Below are 20,328 nucleotides of genomic sequence, written 5' to 3'. Positions count from 1 at the left end.
AAAAACTGAATCTGAAAGTGTCTAACAACATAATAACAATGAAGATAAAGTACACAAGCACAGACAAAAATATTTTTGTAAATTGCCATGTGAATGATGCACCAGGGTTTCCAGTGATTTCTAGGAAGGACAAAATAGTGTGTTGTTGTTATTGATGGAGTTACTGTGACTGACAGGCAGGCAGCAAACCATTTTCACCCATCAGACATTTACCCTGAGAGTAAATATTGAATAGTTTCAAGGGAGCAAATCAACTATGTAAACTCTATTCCTGTTGATCATTTACTATTAAAAAAAACATATAAACAAGCTAAATATAAATGTACTTATCTAAAATCTTCACTTACAACGATACCTACCTTTATAGACCAATTATTGGCTCAAGTTTAACGTCATGTATGGATTTTTGTAAAAGGTAAAAGAAAAACTTCACCACTGTTGCTTCAGTTAGAGCTTCCTCAGCATAGATAAAGCTTCTCCTGCTTTTATGGTGGTTGTAAAACACTTCAGGATGGGGGATCATTATCTGTAGTGATTGATACACTACTTCATTGTATTTACAGTATGTATCAAAATCTTGTCAGTCTAATTAATAAAATAACTTCCCCTCACTCTCTAATCTTGAGGGACTGTCAGCCTCATCCTCACAGTAAGGATGCTCCTCTGAGGCTGGGATGCTGTTAGTTCTGTGGCATAGTCAGAAGCAAAAAGGGTTTCTTTTGCTGGAAATCAGGCCCAAATCACACCAAAAATTTGATTGTGGTCTCAGGATCAGGTTTGTTAAATATTTAATCTACTTCACTCCCATCTTCTTCCTTCATCCTGGCTCAGCACTAGTGCTCACATACATCACCCCATCATGACTACGGAGTGGATTTGCCACCTCTCATACACTAGGAAAAATAAATTTGTAATTTTTGTTCCTTTCGCTCACACCTCTCCTACATGCATGCTTTCCAAAAGAGGAAACACAATAATTCAGTCACATTCAGAAGCTTAGTGTGTTTAACTTCATTTCTAACTAAACAGCTGTGAATGCTTCAATCACTTCACACCGACCATCATAGGAGCCTCAACTTTGGAATAAAAAGATCATTTCAGCTAAGTGCAATGTCATGATGAAAGCACGTTTTACAAGTCTGGGTCAAAGTGTGGCATCTCCGAACAAAAGTTGGGTTTCTGTGTAATGATACATGAGCTTGTTTTAATTTGCTTGTTGCATTTTTTTGTTGTAGATTTGAGAAGTCAAAGGTATATTTTAAATACAGACATGCATAGAGCTAACAATATATAGCAGTTTGATGTAAAGTGGCTGCCAGGAAAAGCCCTGCGTACCAATATTACTTTATTTTCTCACCAGAACACCTAAAACCTCTGAAGTTTCAATTTATTAGTGAATAAGATTTGACTTGTTGACTTGGGAAGTAGGGAAGACAGTGAGTCAAGGATGGATGCAGCAATGAAGTGTTGGGACAGCCAGCTTCTAGCTTTCTAAAATATTTAACACATTATTATCCACCAACAGTTATGAAGTGTCGGCTGGTTGCGTAATCATGCTTGGGTTTCGATGTTTTCCAACAGATCTGGAGCCTTTCCTTCAGGCTCATTTTTCATTGTCTTCAATAAAGCAGCTCAGGCTACTTGCTGCTGACGTAACACCCTGTTGTGGGCAGAGATTCATGCTGGAGCCACCTGCTGTGGCCTGATAACCTTCAGGTGTCTCCAGGAGATGAGGGGACAACAATCTGTTTCTATTTTTAGCCTCTGTCTGTGGTGCGTTTTGATCAGGAGGAACAAGTTATGCAAAGAAGTTCCTGCTGGGGGCAAGATAAGTGAAACGTTCAATGATTTAAAAAAGAAATAATAATAATAATTTTCTTTTAAACTTGCCTTTATATACTGTCAGATCTTTCTGTTGTTGTAAATAAACAGCTGAACCATCTTGCTATATGTGGTTTGCAGGTGTATAGGGAACATATTTCTCTATTTTTAATCCCCTCCCCCAAATGTGGCCACATTGTAAAGTGGTTAGTAGGACTATGTTAAATTACTAGTGTGAAAAAATTCACTCTAAGAAAACAGTTTAACTTGAAAATGTAATTAATATAAATAATTATATTTTATCTACCTGTTCCTAAACAGATAGGAACAAATTATCTTTCTGAATTCTCTGTAAAAAGTAAATTAAAAAAAGTAAAAAATACAGCAATTTCCAGCAGAGAATAAATTTGGCTGATTTTGCAGAAATAAACTACATTGAAACTGAATTGAAGTTAATTATGAGAAGGTAGATAATAGCTAGTACAGTGCTGTGAAGGTTTGAGTTGCATAGTTCTGTCTATTTTTTATGTATTTTCAATCAAAATGGAACTTTTGGTTGTAAGTTTTTCTGTAAACTTAAGGAGGAATATTATTTGAAGGCTAGTCAAACATGTGATGTTAAAAACCCAAACCATAATAACCTAAACTTAACAGCAGTTTGCTGCTGTGGGAAGATGAAGGGAATACATGGTTCCCAGAACAGCCGTGCCTGGTAGTGTGAGGGATGTCTCACTGTGAGCTAATTGATGCTTGGAGCTGAAGTCTGCATCCTGCTGATATCAAGCAGAGCAAGCTTGTGCAATCACTTAGAGTAACACAAACACAGTTTGTGATTGAGACCTGGAAATAAATGGCTGAAATATGAGACAAAAAGCTCCATCTACTTTAATAACCTTACACAGTGTGTTTACTTAGCCAACACAGATAACAAGGAGTACAGTGACTGGTTGTTTCCATAATACTAGAGAGCTTCAGTAGGTGAGGCTAAATGTCCAGCAACTACAATTAGTTAGATAAAAAGTTCAAACACCAAGCCCAGTGAGTGTTTCAGTGTGTCCACATTTTACCAGAGCTCCAAGGAGAATTCAGATCTTTTGTTTAGTTTGTTGTGATGCTGCATTGCCAACAACAGGTCCAAATTTGGTTTTTACAGCATGAGCAAAGAAGTAAGACATGTAGATTGACATGTGGCATACTGTCACATTACATAAACAAGCCTCGATGATTTAAGTGAAAAGTGACTATGTACTGTGTAATTGTGTAGTTGAAGGAAAATGAACTTAAGTCTTTGTTTTGTTGCAGATGTATTCAAGATTTCTTACTCATTTACTCGTAAACAAAATCAAGTGCAACAAAGTGCCTTCACTTATTGTGCATACAAAATCTATTTGTAGTTTAACCTCTGGATGAGTACAGCTGTTCTTTGGAGGCATTTTGAGAACAAACAACACCATGAGACCAAAGAACACAGCAAAAATGTCAATGAAATAAGCTTAACTTTGGATTTGTAATGCTATAAAATGTGAAAAGGTTCAATAAACTACAAATATATTTTTTCAAGGTACAGAACATATTTCTAAAGTTTATCTAACTCTTTTCACAAGTTTCGGTATTCCAGTCATTTTTGTGGTGCTGCATAGTAATGTGGCTGTTGAATGTAAATACGAGTTTTAATAGTTGAGTAAATGTTTGTTTCCACTGTGTTCCTTTAGACTGTGCTCTTTTTTTTGTTTCATTTTATTTATCTCGGCACCGACTGATGAACTCAGCCCAGTAAAGTTGGCAGCACCTATGTGGCGCAGAAGTCAAAATAACCCAAAGAGGAGCCCCAAAACCACCACAGCATCCAACACCGCAGGCTTTTCTCCAGATAAACAATTTTACAGCCCTCGGCTGCATGAAGGCTTAAGTCAAAGCTGTTATTTGTGAGCATATTGTTCATTGACACCTTTACATGCTGGTGCCGCTAATAAAAATTTTAAAAAACATAAAAGTGTCTCTGGTCAATGAATGTAGGCCTCTGATTGGTCACGCTGGCTGAAGCCCCTCAAAACACACAATGCATTCTGCTGGCTGCAGTTTCTCCACTGTCACAGACCTTCACTTGACCTCATGAGCAAACTGGAGAATGATTTACCAGCAGAGTAAACATACGGTGAAGTCACTAACACTGAGGTTTCAGGGTCATTTTGAATGGCCACATTGATGCAAAACGTGGTGCATTAATTAAAGTACATTTGGTCGCTGAAACATAACAAAGAAAAAACTTGAGCATCATGATGCATCTTCCAAACACAAATGAATTGGCCCTTTGCAGAAACAAAAACCTATTTCCTGTTTCTTCTTTATGCATAAAATCCTGGTATTTACCCACCAGCAGGAAATGCAAATGTTTCCCTCTAATCTTCGGTGGATTTGTTTAGCTATGACAGGTACTAGTTCTACCTAGTAGAACTTGGCAATCCTAACCCCACGTAGAACTAGTACCAGTTATGATCTTTGCCTGATTAACCAAAGAGATTCCAAATCAGAAGAGAAGAGGAAAGTCACCAGGAAGCAGATCCTCACACTCTGGACTTTAGTGTTGAATGTGCTCCTTCATGAGAATCCAGATAAATGTTCCTGTTGCACTTCCTGGAAGCTCCTGTTGTTCCCTTCAAAACATCTCTTCATTGCTCGCGTTTAATTGGATGTTTCCTATGTGACTCTGCTTTGTTTGTTGTTATCAACTCGTCCTTTGGGGGGGAAAGCTTTAGTTGTACTGTGAGAGGCATTACAGAATTTGATGAGTCGGTTCAAACAGTTGGGTGTGAGGTTATACAAAATGATGGGATGCTTTGGGTTTTGGTGGAATACCTTCTTTAGTGTTTTAGTTCAAGTTCAGGATCCACAACTGTTTGGCAATGAATGCCTCAAACATGCTTCTTTCTTCTGAGGCATCATGCAAAAACTCAAATGAAATCAGCCGATAGGGAAAACAATTGTAAACTTTCATAAAGGTTTCTCAAACTGCAGTGATTCCTGAGCCGTATTGTTGTATTTTCTCAATATCCTTCTCATTTTTATATTCCTACACATTAAAACAGCTTACCATACACTTTTAATTTTCTGCAGTTTCTCTCAAACACAAACATTTTTCTCCTGATTGTTATAAGTCGCCATCCAACCTGTTTCACCCATTAATAAAAGCTTTCTGGCTGCATACAGTGCAGTCTTTGTGCACTTAGGACAAAGCTGGTGCTGTTATTCTGTCAGGAAGACTTTGAAGGATACCTGAGGACTAAAACATGTCTGAAAGTTTTTAATTGCAGCTTGAGCTACACAAACTGAGGCAGATTATGCTTTTGCTTCATTTCACTGTGGCATTTGAGATTCAAGACTTTTTTGCTTTAAACAGCTGCAGGAAGAATAGCATCCAACGATGTGTCCAAAATGCAACCAGAATGTTTTTTTACATTTACATGTGACTGATTAAAATTGTGAAATGTTCAGAATGCAACTGATATGTAGATACATAATTTTTTACAATATCCTTAGGCATTATAATTTCATACATGAGAAGTTGTTTCTGCATTTTCATTTACATGAAAAATGTTTCTGTTGTGTAAATTTTATTTTTCTTTTGTGTGTGTGTATGCTGTGTGAGATTTGTTTGAATGTCCTAGAACACTCCTCTGTTTGCACAGATACTCTCTGATGTCTGATTGTTTCTCCACTGTGTCGGTTGGCTCTGAGGTATGAAGCTTTGTGTGAGCTCCTGTCTGCCGGTCCACTGGATGGAATCACAGGGGAGATAACACAGCTTGTCACCATGGACACAAACACTGAGGTCTGTGGGGAAGTCAGCTCACAGCACAAACACACACTCACCCCTACATGTTTCGCTGACTGACTCAAACAGTTGATGGGGCTGGCATTATTAACAGAGAAATACCACATCAGAGGAGGGTTGGCTTTCAGTTTCTTTACTGACCAAAACCAGTTTAATAGAGACTCTTTCAGACCCAGTTTGCTTTAACTTCAGTCAGTGATTTAAAAGGGTCTCTAATTTTTCAGAGGTTTCTACTTTCTTTACATAACCTTTAAAGAGCTTCACTTTCCTGTATCAGAACTGGAACCATCATGTGGTCTGCAGCTTTCTCTGCAATTTTTTTCAACGCAACAAAGCAGACATTTACATACACTGTGTAAAAAGACACATAGCCTCTTGCCCATCCCTGTCTGAGTTTAGTTAGGATTAAAGCTTTTATTTCCCTTTTCCAATCATTGGGATTAGCTTTTTTTTTCTTTGTCCATACAACAGGAATGTTTAAGTGTTTTTTAAACAATTTCCAATAGTTAATATTTTCTTATTATTTGGTAGAATTAGATATTAAACTGTATGACTTTGGTCAAATGTTTGGAGCATTTGGTTAAATGCTCCAAAGATTTGCAACAGTTTGCTGGAATTTTAGCCCATTTTTCCAGGCAGAACTGGTTAGACTGAGCCAGTTTTCAAGGGAGTTTTGGTTGTACACACCACTTTATTTGGCTTTGATGAGGGTTTTGTGATGGTCACGCCCGAAATATTGACTTTTTTCTCTTAATGCTACTTTATAAATAATTTGGTGGCATCCTATGGCCTTTTAAGACTCATTTCAGCTCAAACTTTTGCTTTTGTTCTGGGGTTGATACAAATATTTCACACCAATATGACAGAACATTTGGACAAAACTGCTGCTAATTTCAGCCCATTTTCTACGTCTTTTTTTTTGCAGTAGTAGCCACAAAAAATTACCACAATAGAATCCAATTTTTTATTAGTCACTGTAGAGGTTCCTCCATCTTTTCCCTAGATGGAGGAACTTCATCCTCCACTTATGTCCTCCAGATGAGAGAGAAGTTGGAAAAGATTACCTCATTGGCTCAGGAACATATGTGTGTCTCCCAACAGAAGCAAAAAACCTGGTATGACCAAACTGCTCATGAGAGAAGTTTTGAACCAGGTCAAAAGGTATTGGTACTGCTACCAACTGATGACAGCAAGTTTTTGGCTCAGTGGCAAGGTCCATATGAGGTTGTTCAAAAACTGGCACCCACCACCGACAAGATTTGTACTCCAGCTCAGAGACGCAGTACAAGAGTTCTTCACATTAACCTGCTAAAGGAGTGGGTATCAAGGCCTGCGGGGAAGCAAGATGTATTTTTCATCAGAAGTGTATCAGATGAGGAGGTGGAAGAACAATACTTGCCTCTACCATCAGCTTCTGCTTTTGACCTGAGTCATCTCTCCCCAGAGCAGCAGTTGCACGTGAGAGCCCTTTGTGACATCATGTTTCATGATAATCCTCGTCGTACTGATTATATTAAACATGATATTCATCTGAAAGAAGATGCAGTTGTGAAACGAAGGAGCTACAGGATCCCTGAGCGTCTCCTTGGCCCTTTAAAAGAGGAGATTGAATTAATGCTTTCTCTGGGCATCATTGAGACTTCTCACAGTGACTGGTGTAATCCTATTGTCCTTGTACCAAAAAAGGATGGCACCATTCTGCATAGGTTCTGCATAGACTTCCGCTATTTGAACTCTGTTTCCAAGTTTGACTCATATCCAATTCCCTGTATCGATGACTTGATTTGCTGTCTTGGAAGAGCAAAATATCTTACCACCATTGATCTCTCTAAAGGTTATTGGCAGGTTCCCCTTACCACCAGGTCTCGTGAGCTGACAGCTTTCTGGACACCTTGGGGCCTCCATCAGTTCACTGTCATGCCTTTTGGGCTTCATGGAGCACCTGGAACCTTCCAGAGACTTATGGATAAGGTACTGGATGGTTTTTCAAATTTTGCATCTGCTTGTTTAGATGATACTGTCATCTACAGTAACAGCTGGGAGGACCATCTGCAACATCTTAAGGCTGTTTTTGAGTCTCTTCATGCTGCAGGTCTGACTGTTAATGCAGCTAAATGCACCCTTACCAAGAAGGAAGTTCAATATCTTGGACATATTATTGGCAATGGAGTCATCAAACCTCAGATCCAGAAGGTTCAAGCAATTCAGTCGTGTCCTCTGCCGCAGACCAGGACACAGCTAAAATCCTTCCGTGGGACGTCGGGTTGGTACCATAAGTTCATTCCTAACTTTTCTGCCAGAGCTGCTGTGCTTACAGATATTACCAGTCCCAAGAGACCCAATCAGCTTCAGTGGTCGCAGGAAGCAGAGAGAGCGTTTAAGGACATCCAAGGTGCCTTGAATGGACCTCCAACATTACACTGCCCTGACTTTGACCAGTCATTTATTTTGCAAACTGATGCATCTGGGCGTGGGCTGGATGCAGTGCTGCTTCAAGGGCCTCCAGGGGGACGTCATCCTATTGCTTTTATAAGCAGAAAGCTCTACCCAAGAGAAACTCGATACTTCACCATAGAAAAGGAGTGCCTAGCTGTGAAGTGGGCCTTAGATTCACTGAAATATTACCTATTGGGAACACGGTTCATCCTAGAAATGGATCACAAGGCTCTGAAATGACTTGAAAGAATGAAAGACTCAAACCTGTCACGCTGGCCCATGGAGTTTCCAGAAGAGGGGAAGTGTGTGGAGGTTCCTCCATCTTTTCCCCAGTGTGAGTATTTATTTAAATGTTTTCACACAATATATTTACAATTTCACTCTTTTTGTGGTGTTTATTGCATTAGGTTGTTTACTATTATGGGTGCACACATTTAGCAAACACCTTTTGTTTATTTGAATCATTAACTACTTTGTTTTGCTGAGTTTGAAGGACTGGCTGGGGGAGAGGACTGCTTGAAAGGCAAACCAGGAAGTGGAACAAACCATTAGGCTGCTGGAAGCAGGGGACTTAGTGTTAAAGAATCTGCATCTCTCTCCCCTAATAACATAACTGCTAAAACATTTTTGGTGTTAGGTTGTTTTGTTTTTATAGTTGTTTTGTAGTGAAAATGTGTTGGTTTGAATTACTTATTTATGTTTATGCATTGTTTGTCTTTGTCTCATCTCCCATCCCTCCTCGTTGGTGTATAAATTTCCCTGTGTGTTCATTGTGTGAGGTCAGTTTTGGTTTGTTATCCTGAGTTAGGTATGACTTAGTTGATTTCTTTTGAGCTCATTTTGCTATATTTTTTTTAGATTTGATGCTGGAAGTCTTCTGTGAAGAATTTTTTAAAAATAAAGTATTTTTTTATATATGCCTTTGTCCTTGTGCCTTACTGGTCGGACCGTAACAGTCGCATACTGAATGTTTTTATTTATATTATTTTTCATACATTTTGAAAGTTTCATCAAGAAAAGCAGTCTTTAATGGAACCTCTGTTCATAAAGCTGTGTGTTCTGTTCAAACAAGACAAAAAAAAAAGAAAAGCAGCAGAGGACGAATGATGACCAACCTAAATGGAAAATCTCTTTCATGTTGTGTTTGTTTAAGTAGAACTAGAGACAATAATTACAAGAATAAAATGTACAATGCATCTAAAGACTACTGAGTATATGGGACAGCGAGTCATAAAAAATTTGTTTGTCTCGACCTTGGTGATGCTGTTCTGATCAGACATATTCAGCTCCCTCCAATTAGTGCCACCTGCTACGTACTTCATGGCAATGAGAGAATATGAAGCTTATATTTATTATGATCCCTGTCCAAAAACTGACTACATTTTCTGGTGATGTACTGTAGATCACTTATTCATACTTATAAAACGGATTGATATGGATCTGTTTATATATAAAGCTTATTTATATATGATTTACATAATACGCTTAATCAGAGAAATCCAAAAGACACATTTAAGTAGCTGATTTATATATTTTTGTGTCACTATTTGATCTTTACGTGAGCAGATATTGAGATGCAGAGATGGTGCCATCTTGCGGCCACACAAGAGAAGTGGCGTTAATCGTGTTCATCCCGCCTATCGACTGATTCAAGTTGCCCATTGGTTAAAAAGAATGAAGGAGTAGAAATTGGTTGGTTATATAATTTTCTATTGACCAATCAAAGCTTGTGTTTACAAGTGTTTGTGAAAGGTGAAAGTTGAAAATAGAAGTGACGCCACAGTTTTTTCTAAGGTTAAAAATACTGAATTTATTTAATTACAGAAGCGAGAAGATTGATCAAAACCGTGGATAAAAGGAAATGAGAGGAAAAGACACGTAACCGGGAGACCCGCAGACCGGGAAGATGTTCTGTTTCGGGGTTAAATCCGGGAGGTCGTCGGTGTCTTTACACAAGGTTGGATGCTAAGCTAACACCTGCTTTATTTCTGTTATACTAGAATCAATTTAGTGATGTTTGGCATACGTGTATACTTTTATTCCCTGTGTGATAATGACGAGAGGTGGCCTTTAGGTTTTTTTCTACCAGAATGTTCCTAACTAACAGACAAATTATTCATAAATATATAGTTATTTTAACTTTTAACAGTAATAAACAGGGAAGGTTTTTTTTTCTACTACATTATGTCATAAAAGGAAGCCACAATTTGTAAATAATTCAAATATATGTATTAATCTAGACTAACATTAGCAGTTTGTACACAGAAATATAAAGTAAGATCAGTCCAAACATATAGAGAGATTAAAACGTAATCACATAAATTCAATGTATATCCTATTTATACTTAGCTAATTAGTTAACTAATAAAGGTTGACTTGCAGTTGATAAAGCCCAAAATTCAGTTTCTCAGAAAACTTGAAAGTTATATACAGCCAGTAAAAATAATAGTGGATTCTTGCACTTCATGTTGAGAAAGCAGATATTTATGTTTAGCACTAAGTGTACTCTGCAGACTCATTAAAATGGGTATTTCAGTTAAGTTTAAATGTGCTGACATGGTGTAGACCCCTAACCTAACACAATCTCTTTATCAATATGTAATAAAGAATGGAAACATCTTCTTTTCACCTTATTAGAGCTTTAAACTGTATATATATATATATTTATTTTTTCTTGGCCAAAGAAGCCAAGTAGTGCTTGTGAGAAAATCACAGTTGTCTATCTTGCCTTTAAATTTAGTTGAGATGAGAAGCAGAGCATATTTTTATAGAGACATTTCACAGGGTTTTAATCTCTGAAAAGTCAAACTTGGTTCATTTAATCAGTAATGAACTAATAAACTGCTGCTGTTTTGGGAATTTTTTTTTACCGTTCCTCATATTTGACATGAAAAACCTGATAAATAATTAAAGCAATCTTGTGTTTTCCAGATCTTTTTTGTATCCTTGTTACACATGAAAGCTCATCGTGTCAGTCTCTGTCCTCTACATTTATGGAGACATTGTCTCCATAGTGGGATCATTCGCTCTTTGCCAGCCGGACCAGAATCCTCTCCTCCTTCTGCAGTGACGGACCTGGCTGACAGCGCCTCCTTAGATCAGAGCCAAGACTCCTCTTCTACTTGGTCTCCTGAGCAAGGACCCCCACCTGCTCCCACCCATTGCTGCATGAGTGGTTGCCATAACTGCGTTTGGATTGAACATGCGGAGCAGCTCCTGGCGTATTATCATGATGGAGGAGATAGAGCGCTCACTGCCATAGAGGAAAATGTTCTTGATGAGAATCTCAAGGCATATCTTAAGATGGAGATCAAACTGCTGAAAAAGACGTGATGCTTTCCATGGACTCCCACTCATGGACTCATGTGGTCAGATTTTTATTCAGTTTATGGGCTTTATGTAGACTCAATAAGTAACTTGTATTCTGTTTTTTTTGTTTCCTGCAACCAGCCATAGAGACAAGAAAATGTTGAAGCGTCCTTTGACGATGATGCATTGTGTCTCTTTAAGTAGTGTAAAGTTTTGACTGTGGAAAGTATCTGTTTTCTTTTCTCCAGTGAGTGTCATATTCCTGTAGCTTTAATTCACAAATGCACATTTTTTGAAAATCATCTGTGTGTTGTAATTTAGTTATGTTCTATTTTAATAAGTTTCTCAGAGATTTTTTTCTTTCATTAAAGTTTGTTCTATTTATTTTAACTTAAGGGTTCCTACTTTTTTCCCTTCTGGGCACAGAGAAATAGTCCAAATAGCCAAACAAACCTATCAGTTATGACTAAGAACAAGTAACTATCTGGACAGTTCAAACAGTAAAAAGGCTGAAGGAATGAGCGACGGTTGTCTCGAAGTGTCGATTCAAATTCAGTTTTAGATTTCACGACTTATACCACAAGCCTTCCTCCAAAAATAACTTGTGCAAGTGAACAGGTAGGGTTTTTCCACATGAGCTATGTGTGTCAAGAAATATGTCATGATGGTGTTTGAGGTAATGGCTGAGAAAATGGCACACTTTCTAACCTCAAAACAGGAAATGTCACTGCATTTTCATGGTCAGTCATAGCTTTACTTGGTAGAAGTGGCTGCGAAACACAGTGGAAGGAGTTTTCATCTCAAAGCTGCTTCCCCACTATTTCCTATCTCGCCATGTATGCTGATTTAACACATTAAACAACGTATTAAATGTATCTAAACATGAGATCCACTTAGATATTGTGGAAGTCATCTCTTTGAAGTACATGTGCTACTTTTGATGCACCGGAATAGTGTGTAAATTGGGATCAGTGGTGTGGTGTCTTCTGTAACATCTTGACACAACAGAAGCTACTGTCTTGTTTACAATTTTCTCATGACTATTTAGAAACTATATATCAATGCATTGAGTCCCTAAGTCAGGGGTGGGCAACTCCAGGCCTCGAGGGCCGGTCTCCTGCAACTTTTAGATGCATCTCTACTTCAACACACCTGAGTCAAATAATGAGGTCATTAGCAGGACTCTGGAGAACTTGACTGCACTTAGGAGGTGATTCCGCTATTGGATTCAAGTGTGTTGGACCAGGGAGACATCTAAGAGTTGCAGGACACCGGCCCTCGAGGACCAGGATTGCCCACCCCTGCCCTAAGTGGTCGCCGAATTATTAGTTAAGATGAGCAAAATGTTTTCATGACAGTGGGAATAACAGAGTAATTTTTGGATTGTATTTCTGTGGTATTTTCACAAGTTTGAAAATGTGCCATGAACCTGAGGCTTATGAACATTTGGCTGGTCATCTTCTCATAACTGAAGTCTCATCTATAGTCATTCTCATGTCAGCAAGCTTTATTCAATGGATAAGTTAGAATTTTTAAAGTAGCATTTTGTGGGAAGCTTATGACTATTGAGTAATGTTGCTTTATCAGGGCAGATTTTCATAAATTTTTGTCTCAGTTCTTTTGTCTCAAAGATATTTGACCCACAAATAACTAACAACAAACTAACCTGTTTACCCAAAAAGTAACTAAATTAAAAAAGTAATTTACGGCAAGATGTTGATTGGTCATAGCTTATGATAAGCCTGCTTGAAAATCTGAACTTTGTCTTGAAGGAGCCAAAACCTGAAGAATGTTGAAGCAGTGTGTGTCTCATATTTATGGAATAACTCAACAAAAAGGCTAAGAAAGTTTAAAATTTTATGGCTAGCAAAACTTGGTTCAGTTTTTAAATATGAGCAAATAGGAGAACAAATAAGAATAAGAGAACAGCCAACTTTTAAAACTATAGCATTCTTCATAAAACATGCAAATTAATTAAAACGTGATGTTCTGCCTTACAATTTTAGTAATGCATCCATACAGCTCTTCTGATAGGTCACAAAACATTCAAACATATCAGTGACCGCTAGAGGGAGTAATAAAACCCAGTGTGAAAGCTTTCCTGACTACTGAAATATTTTCTGGATTTTTGTCAATAACTTCACTATTATACAGATCCTGCCCCCCCCCCCCCCCCCCCCCCCCCCCCCCCCCGCCCTCCCCCACACACACACATAAAATCTGTTTCCCTGCTGTTTGTTGTAAAATACAGCTTCTAACACATTTAACGAATAATACCGAAAAACCTTTTCTGTGTCACTGACTTGCACTTCAAATATTTATCTTCCTAGTGTTGATGTTCTCCAGGTGTTAATAGGATTTAGAGGACTGATGGAGGCACGTGCCAGTATTGACGTCTGTCAGTCACTTGGCTGGTGAGCGCTGCAACTGGCCTGCCGTCCCTCACGTCTAGATCGCCAAGGTAACGGTGACCCTGATCTCATGCTCTGAGTCAGCACTGGCGTAGTAACACAATACAGTTGTACGGTGTTAATAATACAGTGATCAGTGCTGCAGCTCCTGCCTTGCACAGTGATGCCCTGATCTGGATTATGCATCGGATTTTACTGATCATACACAATAGTCTGAACTAGATGACTCTGTCAGTGTCGGATAAAGTCGAGCCAGATTATCACTGATGCCAAGGCTCCAGTTTCACTTTGCGTCATGGCAGTGTGTGTTAATTAGGTGGCATACATCTGCGTAGATGTGCTTTCAAATAATTGAAATCCTCATTCGTTTGGTTGTTGTCAACTTCAACGTTGGCAACAAAATAACTAAACGCTTAGCAGATAAAAACAAATATGTCTGGAGTTGTGTTCTATAATTTTGGTCCTCCAGCAATTCAACAACAGAGATATGGGAAGAGTTCAAGGTGTTCAAATGCAGAAAGTATGTGTTTAATGAAACATACCAAGCCAAGATCAGGGCCCTGCTGGTATGTCAGTAACTTAAAAAGCCAACGGTACTTACTGGTACATTATTTGCTTTTTGCAGATGAATTGGTTGTATTGATACCATGAAATCACAGCCTTCTGTCCAAAGTGTGATATAGTCTTCTGATTTTGTTAGAAATTTGAGATGAGAATATTTTGTTTCTGTCCTGGTGGAATAAAGGGTTTCCCACATTATGGCAGTGTAAAAAATAAACTATTTATCAGAATGCTGTACATTTTCATATTTAATATAACTGTTTTGTTTACACAATTCATTCACCTCTGTAAAACAAAGAAGAGTAAAACGTATTTTCCCTTCTGACTATCCTGCTAAGGGATTAGAGCAGGCCTCAAGTCAGCTGCACAGACTGCCTGGAGGCAAGGAAAAAAATTCACAGCAAAACAAAAGAAACATTCATTCATCCATCCATTGTCTACTTGCTTGTCCTTGCAGTATTACAAAGGCGTTGGTGCCTATCCCCAGCAGTCATTGGGTGAGAGGCAGTACACCCTGGACAGATCACCAGTTCATTGCAGAGCACCACAGACACACACATCTAAGGACAATTTGGAGAGACCAATAACCTGACCGTGATGTTTTTGGACTGTGGGAGAAAGCCAGAGTAACAAAGTAACAATACTGCAAAAATAAAATGGATCATGGGTGTTTCCATAGCTACTTTTCTAACATTTGTATTTTACTGAAAGTCAGAAGTCAGATTTGGTAAAGACCTCACAATTGTCTATTCCATGTTTCATTGACTTGTCTTCAGTGAGTAATCTAACTACTATTAACAGTGCAAGAAGACAACATATTTTTCAGCTTTTGATGAATTCAACCAACAATCATGTCCACAAACTTTCAGCAAAGTTAATGTTTGCCGTTGTTGCACTAGGACACACGATATCAGAAGTAAACTGTTTATTATTGTTACTTTCGCTTATATGAGTGGTAGCCAATTTCTGGGTCAGGGTTTGTGGAAACTCCAACTTTAAGAAGCTTCCTGTTAGATAGTTGGATAACAAATCTGGAAATTCTCTCATAACAACACAAATACAGCACAATAACTTCTTCTAACTGCTAGCTTAGCTGCACTGCTAACATTAGCGTGGACATGAATGAAAACAAGTAAAGATTCAGCTATTTTTGTGTTTTAATTTTTGTCGACTGTTATGACTGATACAGTTGAAAACATTTTGAAGAATGTTATTTGTAAAAATATCTTTTAATTTATTTATTTTCTGTTGCTGTAGTCAAACTTCTGTTGAGTGAATAGCATGTTACGTTTGCACTATAGACCATCCAAAAAAGCCAACTCATATATAAAATGTGAAAGCTGCAACATTTTTTTTTCTTTTAATAATGGATAACAAAGTACTATCTGTCTCCAATTTGCGACCTCTCTGTCTGTTAAGTATTTCTTAGGGTAGGAGATGAAACTTTTTCCTAAATGAGCTACTGGTTTTAAATATAAACTTTCTATATAAACACAGCAGATGTTTGAGAATTGCATTGCAAACAGCCATTGAAGATTCTGACGGCATTAGGAATCCTCCTGTGACATTGATAATCTGCATGAACATAATCTGGTCTGTGTTATCTGGTCTTGCATCCTCATTGTCTTCAGTCAGTAGTTTAATTACCTTCCTAGCATTGACATGAAATTTCTAAAGGCCTTTGGAGACATTTCTGGAACTTAAAGTTTTATAAAATTTCCTAACAGCGTGTGAAAATGGGAGAAAGCCATAAAAAAAGCATTTCATGGCTTAAAACCACTAAATTATGTTATAGAAATGTTAATATAATCCAGAGACTACAGGGTTTCAACATATTTGGGTGTTCTTGATTGTAGACGAGCCCCTTTTAGGTAATTTATATTGAAAATGGGCACAACAGTACTCTTCAGTAACAAGAGGTAGAAAGTCATTACAGATTTAATGTACAAAGTAACATGAAAATTCACAAAAAGCAATCAAAACTGCACTAAGATAAAAATGTATTTGAACCCTGAAAAATTCAGTTTGCCTCAAGCCCAAGCAATTGATATGTCGTCATAAGAGTTTGGAGGCGGCGCCTTCATAATCGCCTGCTGGAGTCGGGTTATAAGAGGCCCTGAGGTCCAAACTACCCCTCACAGCAAGCCTAGCATAGAAGTCCACTCATCTGCTAGACTGAGCAGTGCTGCACCCACATCCACTCGTTTGGCTGTGCTTCAATCAAACAGGTGGTGAGTACCTTGGAAGTCGGTGGAGTTATTATTTATTTGTGCATAGAAAACTGGGGATGATCTGCGGATGAATGGAAGTCACATTTATCTCTTATTTGCAGATAATTTATTAAATTATCAGACTTTAAGAAAACATAATCTGATTTTACCAGCTGATATAATAAATTTAATTGTACTTTTATTCTGTCAAAATTAGGTTTGAATTGGAATGTACCTCATTTAATTTTAAACCGTCTTTGTCTTTGAATTTCATTGGATTGAATTATATATGTTTTTGATTTGAATATAAATTGAACTTGTTTTTATTGTAAAGTGTCTTGGGTTGTCCTTTCTTCTGAACTGGTGTTACACAAATGCAATAAGTCAAACAAACTAAATTAATAAGTCTAATAAACTGGACGTTGTATTAGAATATTTATAGACAGAAGATAACGTGAAAATTTTAATGTTTTCTCCAGATGAAAAAAATGTATGTATTGTAAATATACAAATATTGATATACCAGTTTTTTGTTGCTTTTTTTAAAAAAAAGGAAACTCAAATTATTAATATTTTATTGAATTTTTTGAAATCAGTCTGTGGTCCAAATATACTTTGCTTATACTGCATGCTGATTTCATGAACTTGTAGCTTTGTTTTCTTAATGCATATTGCAAACTGAATGTTCCATTTACAGCTCAGCAAAAACATAAAAACATATTTTATTTTCAAAATGTATTTATTTATTCAGGGTATTTTTACAAAAACAATATACAACACCTTGTATTACCTAAAATTGTCCCAAAGCACATTTGTAAAATCATGAAAAGGTTTCTCTTTTAGGATATAAACTTTACTATTATGGACTGACATTCAAATTCTGCACCTTTTTATTGAAATCCATCCGCAACAACATTAAGAGTAAAGATCCACATCGGTCAGTCATTATAACGGGCACAGATTGTTCGATTAGACCCTCAGTGCACAGCTCAGCAATTCCTGCCAGTCGTCCTTGTTTTAACAGGATTACATGAGTGCAACCAGCTTGAAATGGAGAGGGTTAGAACATCTTATCTTGAGCCAGGGATTAAAGAAAATTGGGTCGTCTTTGGTGGACAGGCTGCAGCGTGGACCCCCAATGACTTTCAGTTACAGGAAAGCGTCAGATCCATAAGAGGATTAGAGCTGATAATGTCAGACAGAGGTGACAGTAAATCTTACATCAAATCAAACTGGACTTGGAGGCAGGAAAGAAGACGGAGGTGACATTTTTTGTCAAATCGTAACATGAGTTTTACTTCCACAGATTTCATCACAACAGCTTCACTTCTGAGAAACCCAAAGACTTACCTGCGCACGTCCTTTCGGAGTGCTCAAAATGAATCTTGAGCCACCCAAAGCTGAAATCAAATCAGCCACCCGTGTAACCGGAGGCCCTGCCACTCCTCGCAAGGGCCCGCCCAAGTTCAAGCAGCGGCAGACCCGACAGTTCAAGAGTAAGCCTCCAAAGAAAGGAGTTCAAGGGTACGTCTCGACTAAAGCTTTTTCTCCTTCAGGTCTTACAAAAAAATGAAAATAAATGAATGCATGTCTTGATGTGTAATCTATGGTGTTCTTTCAGATTTGGAGATGACATTCCTGGCATGGAGGGCTTGGGCACAGGTGAGTTTACAGTAAGACTTAAAATGCAGAACATTTCAGCGATTGAGAAGGTGGCTAAGCAACTTCATATTTCCACCTCTATCCCCAGATATCACCGTCATCTGCCCCTGGGAGGCCTTCAACCACCTGGAGCTGCATGAGCTGGCCCAGTACGGCATCATCTGAGCCTTCCCATTATGGGCCGAGTGTTTCCAACCACCTGCCTCAGGCCCCATCCCAAACCTCTAAATGGAACTGTTCTAAACAAAAAACCAAAATAACGAACTGTAACAAACATAAAAATCGGAAAAAGAGAAAAAAGTGACCAAAAAAAAGTATGTTCTCTGACTCTGGACTCTCCAACTCTTACACAACATCTGCTTGTTTAGGATCTGTTTGATTTTTTTTACAACTTCACTCAGTAGATCTGCTCTGTTACTCCCTCATCAACAAAAAAAAAGAACATCTTTGCCTACTCTCTGTTCTTTTGCTTTCTCTTCTCTCTCTTCTCTTCTGTCCTGAACACGGATAAAAACAAGAAACATACGCAAGCAAGGCAGCCTCGCAGTGAGTTTAAGTGACAGACCCGTGAAACAGGTGGGCTCCCGTTTCACGTGCCTCGGTGCCTCGTTCTCCATCTTAAGAGGGTTCTTCCATCGATGCCGAACACATAAAACCCTGAACCTGAATTCTGTAGAGAGCAGACACCAGCTTGCCATTGCTAAACGTAAGAACAATAATCAGAGCCCCACGATGCAAAATAAAACTGCCCTTTATACTGCACATATCAAGACTTTGACATCAGCTCAAAAACTGGCGTGTTATCACAACTTATCACTGTACCTCTACCGTCGTGTTTTCTAATGAGGCCAGTATCACCCTTCTACCTTGTAAATTTCCCTTGTATGATGTTGATCTATGTCATTTCAAGTGTATTTCTCCTACTTCCACATGACACTGTTGTGTCCTGTGAGTTTATATTTGGTGTTTTGAAGCTCATCATTGTAGCTCTCATTTGTTTTTCTTACCTAGAGTAGGACATTTTTCATTTGTAAACTGTGTCCTTCATCTGCCGTCCATCACTCTGCCTATGATTCATCTCCAAATCCTCTTTGTCGTCCTCACACCACTGACATCTGCAGTTATTATTTCACTGCAGAGGAGAAGACGATTATAAATGAAAGAGTGAAGGAAGGCAGAGGGATCAGTGGAATAAATACTAACAACAAAAGTTTATTGAGATGTGTAATGGAGCTTTGTTCTCTCTACAGGACGATGGAACAAAAAAAAATAAAGAAAAAAAAGAGTAAAATAAAACTGAATCTGTTTCTTCATATAAAGCTCTTAGATTATTAGGAAAAACTGAAAAATGTAATCTATCTTGAGGGAAAGGTAACATTTTATAAAGCCTTAAAATGTTATTTGAGCAAAAGTGACAGGAGATACGGAGAGGACATTACATGTGGAAAGAAAAGAGTCAAAGGCCATGTAAATGCAAATAAAACAACAAACGTGCAGTGAGGATTGCTGTAAATTTGTGCTTTATACAAGTATGTAAACTAATTTATAAACTGATATAGACAAATGTTAAAAAAAAAACATAAAACAGAAATGGGTGCTCTGATTGTTGCTTAATTGGACAGGGGCTCTAAAACAAAATTGTTGAATCTGCTTGTAGGAGAAACTAACTTAAGGGAAAGTCGGGCCTACGCGGAAGTTAAAAGAAAACAGAAGTAAAATGGATCCTGTTTCTGAACAGTTTTTTTTACACTGTCTGGCTACACTAAATTAGCAACACATTCACCAAACCATTTGAAGTTACTTCCTGATCCTCTTTAAGGTTTTGTTTCTTGTCTGTTTCATTTTTCAGGAATTCCTCAGACGAATGACCAAAATTATGCACATGTATCTGTGTTAAGTATAAAAATGAAAAGGTTTTTAATTATTTGATTTTATCTATTTGAACAATTGACAGTTCTAATAGTTCAAATTGGCAAATGAGGAACCTTTCGTTTTGGCCATGCCAAACTTAACAAAATAATTTTACAAACCTCAGTAAACTGGTCTAACTACCTGACTTCTGCATACCACATTAATTAAGATGCCC

At 37.9% G+C, this 20,328-nt stretch overlaps 2 protein-coding genes across 2 annotated transcripts; both read left to right on the top strand.

Annotated features, from left to right (window-relative positions):
• Window positions 1-9,817: 9,817 nt before the first annotated feature.
• oxld1 (oxidoreductase-like domain containing 1) lies at window positions 9,818-11,541 on the top strand. The gene is made up of 2 exons (XM_032575342.1): window positions 9,818-10,046; window positions 11,021-11,541. Exons 1-2 carry the CDS (start codon window positions 9,996-9,998, stop codon window positions 11,420-11,422), a joined length of 453 nt encoding a protein of 150 aa, XP_032431233.1. The 5' UTR covers window positions 9,818-9,995; the 3' UTR covers window positions 11,423-11,541.
• Window positions 11,542-16,505: 4,964 nt separating this feature from the next.
• pde6gb (phosphodiesterase 6G, cGMP-specific, rod, gamma, paralog b) lies at window positions 16,506-19,538 on the top strand. Its single transcript, XM_032573459.1, has 4 exons — window positions 16,506-16,601; window positions 17,887-18,104; window positions 18,202-18,242; window positions 18,331-19,538. Exons 2-4 carry the CDS (start codon window positions 17,959-17,961, stop codon window positions 18,405-18,407), a joined length of 264 nt encoding a protein of 87 aa, XP_032429350.1. The 5' UTR covers window positions 16,506-16,601; window positions 17,887-17,958; the 3' UTR covers window positions 18,408-19,538.
• The last annotated feature ends 790 nt before the right edge of the window (window positions 19,539-20,328 follow it).

Source organism: Xiphophorus hellerii, chromosome 10 (genome assembly GCF_003331165.1).
Source record: "Xiphophorus hellerii strain 12219 chromosome 10, Xiphophorus_hellerii-4.1, whole genome shotgun sequence".
Lineage (NCBI taxonomy): Eukaryota > Metazoa > Chordata > Actinopteri > Cyprinodontiformes > Poeciliidae > Xiphophorus > Xiphophorus hellerii.
Note: the sequence above shows the minus strand (reverse complement) of the source record. Positions and strands in the feature narration are given on the sequence as shown.